The 11,320-nt window shown below is 40.7% G+C and overlaps 1 protein-coding gene across 1 annotated transcript; it reads left to right on the top strand.

Moving 5' to 3' along the window:
- The first annotated feature begins 1,759 nt into the window (after positions 1-1,759).
- Positions 1,760-10,161, top strand: si:ch211-208g1.1 (uncharacterized). Its single transcript, XM_063193210.1, has 11 exons — positions 1,760-2,010; positions 3,070-3,131; positions 3,246-3,364; positions 3,498-3,908; positions 4,338-4,548; positions 4,760-4,897; positions 5,669-5,800; positions 5,958-6,175; positions 6,264-6,417; positions 6,766-6,872; positions 7,585-10,161. The coding sequence occupies exons 2-11, from the start codon at positions 3,086-3,088 to the stop codon at positions 7,894-7,896; spliced, it is 1,848 nt and encodes a 615-aa protein (XP_063049280.1). The 5' UTR covers positions 1,760-2,010; positions 3,070-3,085; the 3' UTR covers positions 7,897-10,161.
- Positions 10,162-11,320: the final 1,159 nt, after the last annotated feature.

Here is an 11,320-nt window from a genome sequence, read left to right as displayed (position 1 = left end):
CTGCCAGAGCCCTGAAAAATGAGGTTTGCAGGGTACTGATGTGCATGTTTCTGCTCAACTGGTCAGAAATAGTCTTCATGAAGTATGTTTGAGGGCCTGGTATCCACAAGTGAAGCCTATGCTTACAAAGAGGCAAAGAGAAATTTGCATGAACCAAAAAAACATCAAGAAAGGCACATTCACCATTGGTAACATTGATGCTGTTGTTGTTATTTTTTCTTCACATGTGAAACTTCAGTTATGATGGAAGAGGGTATTGGCCCTGAATAATAAACCCACATTACAATTTTCTAAGCATAGTAGCAACATGTAGATCTGATTTGAAATTGGTGCCATGCACATAAAGTTAACCGATTTATTGTTTACACTTGGGTCATCCAACTTGCTTGACCTTTGTCTCTGAGGTCCCTTTTGCTCTTTACACCACCTTATTGTGACACATTAGCAATATTTATGATTAGAAAAGTCAAGAGCTAGATGAAAAGTGTGTTAATATTAAAGGTTTATTCATTTTCACACTTTTTTTTTTTCGTGAAAAACGGTTTGAAAATAGCACCCCCCATCAATATTTTGTAACCTTTGACCTGTATTATGACCTTGAACCATTGTACTTGCATAGTTCAAAGACCTAAGATCATTAAATTGACCATTATGAACATAATCTATGTGTTGCACTGGGTCAGCAATCGAATGCCACAATTTTTCCCCCTTAAAAATCGATATTTTGTAACCTTTGACCTTTCATGACATTGTACTTGCATATTTCAAAGTACAACTGTAATATGATATGCCACATGTAAGATCATAAAATTGCTAATATGGGAAATAATTAGTGCATTGTACTGGAACAGCAGTTGAAAAACACGTATTTTCCCCTTAAAAATCGATATTTTGTAACCTTTGACCTCTATTATGACCTTGACATTGTACTTATATAGCTCAAAGTTCTACTGTGATACAGCATCACACATTTTAGACTATTAAATGGGAAATCATGAGCATACTCATGTGTAGTTTTGGGATAACTGTGGATAAGGCAGTTATGGGTGAGGTTGGTGGGGGCAGTAATCAACCAGTGCTCTCCCCCATCCTCCTCCATGACTGAGGTACCCTGAGCATGGTACCGTCCCACCGCACTGCTCCCTTTCGGGCCCCATTGGAGGCTGCCCCCTTGCATGGGTGAGACATAAATGCAATTTCATTGTGTTCTCATGTGCTGTGTCATAATGACAATGGGAGTTGGAGTTTCCCAGTTGGGCTTTCACAGTTATAAACTGGCGAAAAACACATGTTTTGGGGTGGGATAAGCAATTTCTTGGGTGGGGGGGTTGGAAGGTTTAAAAAAAAAAAAAAACTAAAACAATTACACAGCAGTGCTTCAAACATGTGGTAGCATCAGAAAATCAGGGCTATTGTGGTAGGCCTATTTGGTATTTACACCCCCCCCCCCCTAGTTTAATGTGGCGAAAAAAAGAGTTGAAAACTCTAAAGTCCTTTTCACATCCATCGATACCACAGTAAACCCAAAAATCCGGGCTGCGACTATGACTTGCATTGATATGGCTTAATAAAACTAAGACTAAGCGAGCGCAACAAAGACAAAACAAATCCAACACCTCCAAGCCGCCATGATGCCAGTCAACTTTCGCTCGCATTTCATTCATTCATCAATATGATTGATCCTGACTGCACTGCATGTGGTGGATCACTGGGGTGGATAGTCATTTGTATTTATTATTTTAAAAGGGAACATATTCAGTTTCATTTCACTTAATTTATTTTAATATGATCAATATGTTGTTGTGAAAAACTTGTAATATGTTTTAAAAGGTCATAATACATTATATTTTATTCCCATCCTCGGTTTACGTCATCCAACGTTCCGACGTCAATTGCGTCAGTGCAAGTGAGAGTTCAAGGTTGAGTTTCAAACCACGAGAGTACCCTCATGTACTCTACGCAGTAGTATTGGAAGACGAAGAAGACAGGCGAAGAAGCGGCTCAATCAAGGTAAGGGAGCGTAACGTGTATATATATATATACATATATAATTGTTATTTTCTCGCTAACATCAACGTTTTATTAAGGGGTTTCCTGTGACTGTTTCTCAAGTCGACTGGACTGGTCACTTGCTTAGCACGCTAGCTGGCGTTTGCTCGTGGCCAACTTCCAGTTTTGAAAAAGGGATTATGTGGTGGGTGAAACCCAACCCAAACACGTTCGCGTTATTAACCAGAAGTGTGTACGTACTTCATATGATGGTATATGTTATTTTTATTGGATGCATGCACTTTTTATCGCTGTGGTATATTTTGGCCAACACTGAAACAGCATGTTTTTTTCTAGCTGACTAATGGGGCACTGCTAGCAGAGTTGGTAGCCTTGTCGTTTGTGCGGCCATTTTAGCATTGGAAACACCCGCGGGCATCTGTTTCCGATTTGAACAACCAAATGCGTGATGTTCCGAGAATACACACGGTTATCTTTATTAGATGCATGTACTTTTTTATCGCTTTCATGTATTGTCGTTATAGTTAAACACCCAAACGGAACGTTTTTGGTTATGGCTAACATTCAAACCTCATGTTTTTGGTTATGGCTAACACTCAAACCGCATGTGGCACTGCTAGCAGAGTTGCTAGTCCTGTCCAGAGCCGTCTACGGCTCTGGTCCTGTCATTTGGCGGCCATTTTAGCATTAGCAACGCCCGCGGGGATCTGCTTCCGATTTGAATAACCAACTTTATGCATGATATTCCGAGCATACACATAAGGTTTTATTTGTGAGCAAATGTGTGTATGTTGCTGCTAAAATTAACAGTAGCTATGTCCGAGAATGGGGGCACGCTAGCCTGGTTATAATCGACTTTCAAAGGTGTTGCGTGAGGGCACGGCCTGGCTTGGGGCACACTGACTGGATTGTTCGACCGAAGTCAAACCAATTGGCTAGAGCTCTAGTCTGGAATTTTCCATCACGACTCGCTCGCTGTCTGCACACAGAAGAGTGTGTGCATGGATATCCACGTTTCCCCCCCGCTAATTAATTCTGGCTTTGTGTTTTTGTTTATAGCCTGCCGCCTAACCTGATGACAATGGATGGCTTTGATGAAGCCACTCGTTCGGTATTGGAAGGTAAAGATTTTTTTTAGGTTAAAGGGACACTGCAGGAAATGTTCAAAAAAGGTATTGCTTGGATTTTTAACTTGACTCTACTTTACACACAGTGTTTTTATTTGTCGTCTACAGCTGCAAGTGTTGACGAATGCACCTTGAAAGCCCTTAGCCGAGAGGACTTGCAAGACCTTTTTCCTGGCCCTGAAAACTTTCTTAGAAGGAGAAGAATTTGGGATTTTATCAATGAAAATGTAAGTTACATCAGATCTATCTATACATCTATGTATGCACTATGTACTTTATGAACATTAAATTGTATTAAGCATTAACCATATTTCTAATTGTCCCAATGCATTTTGTTTTCTTCCTGCATTATTCTAATAGTCTGGAAATATAGACCAAGATTCAAGTGCTTGCAGTGAATACAGGAGCATGCCCTCAACTACTTCTGCGTCACCATGCCAGCTTAAGACCTCCACTCCCACATCAGATGAGAAAAAGATGAAGATGCCAGACCCTCCAGAATATGTCGTTTACACGGACTCAGAGTTGGATTTGGTACGGGCTCAATATTTTGCACTCCTTCAGAGTGGGAAGGAAAGAGGCTTCAAGATGTCGAAGGAGCTGTGTTGCAGACTAATAAGAAACACCATAACAAGCATGGTTGCAATCCTTCGCGCAAGTCCGATGGGAAAAGAAGCAAGCTATCCCTCAAAGCTGGAAATGAAAGTCATGTCGCAGAAAATAATTGAGTACTACCCCATGTTGCGTGATACTGATCCAAATATGCCACATGTAAGTATTGTTTTATCTTGTTTTCTTAAAAATATGTCTATTTGCCTTCTATCTCTTTTGTAATGTCTAAAATGCCTCCTGCTACAAGCTCTAACCCACCACCGTGTGTGTGTTGAATACGGTACTAGCTATCTACCTGGACTGTGCATTAGGACTCCGATCTGTGCCATACCACTGTCATATGGGGACTAGTGCATTCTTGCACTAAATTAACAGTAAATATTTCAGGTCACTGAAATCCTTGCTCTCTACCACAAATCTTATACCGTCAACTTTGTGGATGACTGTTTCTTTTCTTGAAATGTGTAGTATATAGCAGTACTTTTGTGCCAGGCAAATTAACTTGCTCTTCTCTTTTCTACTAAACCAAAACAACCAACGAACTGGGGGAAAAAGATTGACTACTTAACTAGCATTCTTTCACCACAGCTGACGGTCTACACAAAAATGTTCAAGCGACTCCAGAATATGAGATCCCCATGCAGGAAGAGGCAGGGCCCAGTTCTTCTGAGAGGCCCAGCAAAGACTCTCTTCAGTGAAGACCAAGACATTGACACGGATTTGACAGACACGAGCGGATCGGCTGATACAGTCATTCTTGAGAGCAGTGACGACCTCAGTGATGACAATTGCAGTGCAGGTATGCAAAAGTAACAATTACTACAGTCATGAAACGAAACTAGAAGGTTTTTGTTTATCTTTTTAAATTTATATTCATTTTATTTTTTTGTACTTTGTTGAACCAAAGTTGCACTATGCCTGATTTTTGGTTGTATTCATTTTAATAATTGTGTTTGTGTGTGATTCCTTCTCCTCCTGCTGCTCCCCTCCCCCCCAATTATTTCTCGAAGTGTCCCCAGCACGAGATCCCCCTGTGCCAAAAAAGGCAAAGAGTGGCACCAAAGCATCCATTCCATCATCCAGGTCTTCCTCACCGGCACCCAGGACTGCAATTGCTTCACCAACCATGCCTGCGAAAGATGTTGCTGGTAAGCCCTCCTCAGCACTTTCCAGCATGTAATCCTTGTTCATAAGTTTTGCAAAACATAACTACGTGTCTGTGTGTGCGTGTGATCTGGCCTGACAAGCCAGACTAGAAGTGAATATTTAGTCCAGCCCCGATCAATGACTCATCGGAAGATTGTTGATGGCAACAACCAGTTTTTCAAACTGTCTATGCCTATTGGCCAACGCTTTGTCATAACTCCCTGAAAACCCCGTCCGAAAGATTCAAAACATGTATATCCCCTGCGTTGTGATTGGTTTGCCAGATTCAGGGCTTTCGGACATTGTCTGAGGCTATACCCACTCGCAGGCAAAAAATAAGTTTTGGTCGCTGGTGGGTGGTGCTAGTTTAAAGGGACACTGTGCATGAAATGGTCATAAAAGGTACTGCAACTATGCTGATCATGGAAACTGTGTTGCCTATTGTGAAATTTGATCTTTACATGAAAGTTTACTGAGTAATAAACACATATGTTCTAGTATGGTCCAAGCAGTCATTTTTGCAGCTAAAAATGGCTATTTTTGGAAATTCAAAATGGTGGACCATGGAGAAGATCCCCCTTTTCATGTATGAAAAGTGCATTTTTTTTCCAGTCATAATGAATGCTTAGAATTTGATGGTGGCGGTAAATATTCATGAAAAAGGAAACATTAGTGAATGGGCAGCATGAATTCTGGAAATAAACAACTAAAAATCTCAGTGTCCCTTTAAGAGATTATAATTTTTCTGTATTTTTCCCCTATTATTTCTCAAGCGTCCCCAGCACGAGATCCCCCTGTGCCAAAAAAGAGTGGCACCAAAGCAGCAATTCCATCATCCAGGTCTTCCTCACCGGCACCCATGACTGTGATTGCTTCACCAACCATGCCTGCAAAAGATGTTGCTGGTAAGCCCTCCTCAGCACACTTCCCAGCCTGTAGTCCTTGTTCATAAGTTTTGCAAAACATTATTTGTATTTTCACATTTTATTATTTGTATTTTTTAATTTTCACTGGTGTTACAATGTTAACATTAAGATGTATTTGTTTTTATTGTTGTTTAAGCGGGTCTCGACAGTCTGAAGATGCAGGCCAGACACTACAAAACCTTGAGCAACATGTACAACAAGCCCAATGCAAAACCCAATCAAAATGATGTGGCGCAAATTCTGGACCTCGAGTTCGAAGCCAGACGGGCCTTTATCGATTCAGATGTTACCAAGGAAGAAGACCGACCTGCAAAAATCCTTGATGCATATCCATGCTTTAAAGATGTTCGAAACGTATGTTTTGTTTTTTTTCTTCTCATCTGAACCTCAATTGCTGTGTATGTTGTAAGCGTTTTGAACACAGTGTTTTATGATGTTTCAGGCCATGGATGAACTACGGCGCATAGTAGATGGTACTAACCGCAGATACATCGAGGACGTAAGAGGAAGATGGACAGAATTCTGCACGAAGGTGCAGTTCTATAGCGTGTGGAAGGAAGTCCTCAAACCCCCTTTTCCTTTGGATGTTCGCAGTGGTAAGTTGCTGTTCCATATTTATATGCAGTGAATGCCTAAGCCCTTTTTAAGAAAGGTTGCCCTCAGAATATAAAAACCTAAATATATTAACATCTGAAGCACATAAAAACATGCAATAAGTTGTATTTAAATGTTGAGACCCTCATCTTGCATTGGAATGTGTTCATTTAACTCTTAACATACCTTTATTTTCATAAAATTGTCTCGAATCTCACGACCCTGAATGTTGTGAAGCGCCAGGGCCAATGTTGCACAATGCAATGTCCAGCATCAATGGGTTAATGTAGAGCCCTTTTCACATGTAATAATATTGTTACAGCATTCTGACCATTCTTTCTATTCTTTAGTGGATTTCACACTGGCCCTCTTCAATGCACTGCCACCCCTCTTCCCCTCATCCGTTTTGCCACCAAAGAAGCTCGCTTGCAGTGAGGCACTTATTCATATCTTGAAGGTAAGCAAATATTTCCCCAGATTTATGCGAATTCATTAATTCACAAAACTGCAACAAAAAATCTAAAACTTTTCATCAGCTTGTCTGTTATTAATCTATACTACATTTATTACATGATGTGTCTGTTACTCTGTCTGTTTTTGACACTGCTGAGCTGACCAGCTCTCCACTTCTAAGAGTCTTTTTCAATGTTCATATGTGCGATTCTCTCCCTTGCTCATGAGTTCCCTCCTTCGTCGTTCACACAACTGCAATCATGTTCTGCACTTCCCTACACAGTATGTTTGATATGACTTGTTCTCGGTATACCCCCATTTTTATTTCACATTTCCAGTAAGGAGAACGAGGAGACAAAAGGCTACTGTTTATTTTGAGAAGGTTGAACCCACATCATTGCTCTTGAGGCGTTCAGCTCTCCTTTTTGAAGGGGCTTTTCCATTGTTCAGTGGGCAAACCTGCATGTGCTGTTTCAGGCCAGGGCCACCAGATGAGGGAACTGGCCAGTGACGCAAAACATTGAGTTCCAAGCCATTTCAGGACAATAAAAAAGTTGTGTGGTGTTTAAGTTGTAGGAATCATACTTGATGCATTCCTCCCTCCCCTGTTGTAAATAAATGTTTTTAGAATCTTTAAGTCTTAAAATCTGCAAGTTGCCAACGTTAAACATTTGTTTGTCTTCTCTCTGCACATTCTTTTTTTTTTTTTGCTCCAGTCAAACGAAGACCCTGCCCTCTACCTGCAGAAGCGTCCTCTCTGCTCCCCAGTTCTGCTGTTTGATGGCTCAACTACCATTGTGGCTGTGGGTAACGTACCTGTTACAACCCTCAAGCAGGAAGATTTTTCAGAGGGGATGTTGGTGTTGATGGCATACTATTATACATTGCACCTCACATACCCCAAATGTGTGGCAACCCTGCTCTCTGTTATTCAAACGGAGGTCATTGGTGACGCCCTCCATGATAAGGATGCCACTAGTTCATACAAAAAAGCAATGGCCGAGTGGAACGCATTCATTGAGAAGTAAATCTGTCAGTTGTTGATTACTGATTGTTACTATTGCATTGTTTTGTGTGTTTCACAAGTTAATTGCTGTTTTTTGTAATTATTCAGTGGGTCTAAGGTGTTGGTCTTTGACCAATACCCCACCGCAAAGTGAAATTGAGGCAATGGCTGGGTCACCGGGAAAACTCTCTTGCTCACTTTGAGTGGCTCAGTTTTATCTCCAAGTGGGGTATCCCTTAACGCCTGTATTTCAGGATACAATGTTGGAAAAACGCTACCTCATAATGGCAGAATTTAATTTCCTTTTATTACTGGGGTCCCAGTACATCTAAGTTGTTTGTCTTAAACATGTACCCCAAACCTAAGCGAAATTGAGTCACTTGCTATAGTCCCTCGAGTTGTGCAAGTGAGCAGAAAAGTTTTTCAGGTAACCCAGCCACTGTCTTAATGTGACCCATCAAAGAGCAGAATAGAGAGCGCGCTTCTGAAGGTACAAGACCGGGTTAAAACAGTCTTTGTGTTGCCAACCCCCATCACAGCAAATATGCTCAGCAAAGCAATTGTCACCTATATTACCATCTTAAAGTAGTTGATGTACTCTAAGGTTACTATTTCAAGGCTCAATTTCACCTGGGAGTGTGGTATACCTATCCTGTATTTCAGCATACAGTGTTAAAATGCTGCTGCATAAGGGCTGAGAGAAATGTGAAGAGATTTATTCAAAGCCTGTATTTCAGGATGCAATGCAAAGCAGCAAAATGATCTCAAACGTTTTTGCTGCCAAATTAAAGCTCGATTTCACCTGGGAGTGGGGTATCCCTTAAGTTATACCCATCCTGTATTTCAGCATACAATGTTAAAATGCTGCTTCAGAAGGACTGAGAGAAATGTGAAGAGATGTATTCAAAGCCTGTATTCAGGATGCAATGCAAAGCAGCAAAATGCTGCTTCGTAAGAGGTGGGAATTGTGAACCCCACCCCAAAGTGAAATTGAGACAGTGGCTGGTTCACCTGGAAAGCTCCTGCTCACTTATCCAAGTCTAGGGACTTTAGTGAGTGGCTCATTTTAAATGGGAGTGGGGTATCCCTTAAGATTTTTCAAATTCTGTATTTCAGGATGCAATAGTGGAAAATCGCTACTTCATAAGGGCTGAGAATTTAATTTCCTTATTTTACTGGCGTCGCAGTACATCTAAGGTATTTGTCTTAAACATATAGCCCAGTCCCAAACGAAATTGAGTCACTCGCCATAGTCCCTGGAGTGGCGCAAGTGAGCAGAAACGTTTTTCAGGCAACCCAACCACTGTCTGAATGTGACCCATCAAAGAGTAGCATAGAGAAGGTCTTTTGAAGGTACAAGACAGGATCTTAAACAGTCTTTGTGTTGCCAACCCCCATCACAGCAAATAAGATGTTAATATAGGTGACAATTGCTTTGCTGAGCATAAAGTAGTTGCTGTACTCTAAGGTTATGATTTCAACCGTCTGCACTGCCAAATTGAGGCTCAATTTCACCTGGGAGTGGGGTATCCCTTAAGTTTTACCTATCCTATATTTCAGCATACAATGTTAAAATGCTGCTTCATAAGGACTGTACTCCAAGGTTACGATCTCAAACGTTTTTGCTGCCAAATTGAGGCTCGATTTCACCTGGGAGTGGGGTATCCCTTTAGTTATACCCATCCTGTATTTCAGCATACAATGTTAAAATGCTGCTTCAGAAGGACTGAGGGAAATGTGAAGAGATATATTCAAAGCCTGTATTCAGGATGCAATGCAAAGCAGCAAAATGGCTGGTTCACCTGGAAAGCTCCTGCTCACTTATCCAAGTCTAGGGACTTTGGTGAGTGGCTCATTTTAAATGGGAGTGGGGTATCCCTTAAGATTTTTCAAATTCTGTATTTCAGGTTGCAATAGTGGAAAATCGCTACTTCATAAGGGCTGAGAATTTAATTTCCTTATATTACTGGCGTCCCAGTACATCTAAGTTATTTGTCTTAAGCATATAGCCCAGTCCCAAACGAAATTGAGTTACTCGCCATAGTCCCTGAAGTGGCGCAAGTGAGCAGAAACGTTTTTCAGGCAACCCAGCTACTGTCTGAATGTGTCTGATCTGTCTATCCTGTATTTCAGCATACAATGTTAAAATGCTGTTTCATAAGGACTGAGAGAAATGTAAAGAGACTTTTTCAAAGCCTGTATATCAGAGTGCAATGTTGGAAAATGCCAACTGTGATTTTGTGTGAACAAAGAGGAAATAATAAATGTTAAATATGTTAACAAGTCATTCTGGTTGTGTTTTTTTGTATATTGTAAAAATGCTTTTAAGGTTTAGTTTTAGCATGAAGACCGCCTCGTTTCAAGATCATCATGGATCTTGGTTTAAGACAGAATTCAGTCTTTCTGGAATACTGTACTCTACATTTAGTGTTTCCTTTACTAATATTGAGCTTAATTTGCCAAAGGAAAAGAGTGTAAATGCTTGTATTCAGTACATCTCACTTATTTTGAGGTAGCAAAAAGTTGCTTTTCAAGATGTATAATCTTATATCCAGTATTTTAATATGCTTGTTTTCAGTATGTTTCACTCATTTTGAGGTAGCGAAAAGTTGCTTTTCAAGATGTATAATCTTAAAACCAGTATTTTGATATGCTTGTTTTCAGTATGTTTCACTTACTTTGAGGTTGCAAACGGTTGCTTTTCAAGAAATTTAATCTAGTATTTAGTATATTTCACTTAATTTAGGGCTAGAAAAAGTTGAAACCCAAGTCATTTCGTCTCATAATGAGCATATTTGTCTTGTTTTAAGCCTTCCAAATGCCTCCATTAAATCTAGAAACAAGTCTTTCGGAAATCTTATTTTAAGAAATCTTACCAAGTGAAATTCACTTGCTGCATGGACAGATTATTTCACTTGTTTTGAGTACTTTTCCCCTTAATTGTAATGTTTTTCATCTTGTTTGAAGACCCCCTTAATTTGCAGTGTGTGTGTGTGTGTGTGTGCGTGTGTGTGTGTGTGTGTGTGTGTGCGTGTGTGTGTGTGTATGTGTGTGTGTGTGTACATATTTCTTCCCATGCACTCCCATTCATCAGCTGAAATAAAAACACATATGCGGAGGGAGGATTTCATACTGTGGATATCACATCATATCTTACACACACACGCAATCACACACACACACATACACAAGCACACACACACGCAGGCTTTCACACACACGCGCACACACACACACACACACACACGCACACGCACACACACACACACGCGCAGACTTTCACACACATGCGCGTACACACGCGCGCACACACACACACACACACACACACACACACACACACACACACACACACACACACACACACACTGCAGTGGGAGGATTTCTTGTGGTGTATCAGATCTGACTGTAGAGTGAAACGTTGCCGCCTGTTCCAAACCATGACG

Source organism: Engraulis encrasicolus, unplaced genomic scaffold (genome assembly GCF_034702125.1).
Source record: "Engraulis encrasicolus isolate BLACKSEA-1 unplaced genomic scaffold, IST_EnEncr_1.0 scaffold_31_np1212, whole genome shotgun sequence".
NCBI classification, from domain to species: Eukaryota; Metazoa; Chordata; class Actinopteri; order Clupeiformes; family Engraulidae; genus Engraulis; species Engraulis encrasicolus.
Note: the sequence above shows the minus strand (reverse complement) of the source record. Positions and strands in the feature narration are given on the sequence as shown.

Bases quoted from the DNA above. Each gene is read 5' to 3' on its own strand.
- si:ch211-208g1.1 (XM_063193210.1), top strand. From the start codon at position 3,086: ATGACAATGGATGGCTTTGATGAAGCCACTCGTTCGGTATTGGAAG. The intron at 4,549-4,759 runs GTATGCAAAAGT...TATTTCTCGAAG, and splicing joins TGATGACAATTGCAGTGCAG to TGTCCCCAGCACGAGATCCC. The intron at 6,176-6,263 runs GTATGTTTTGTT...ATGATGTTTCAG, and splicing joins GCTTTAAAGATGTTCGAAAC to GCCATGGATGAACTACGGCG.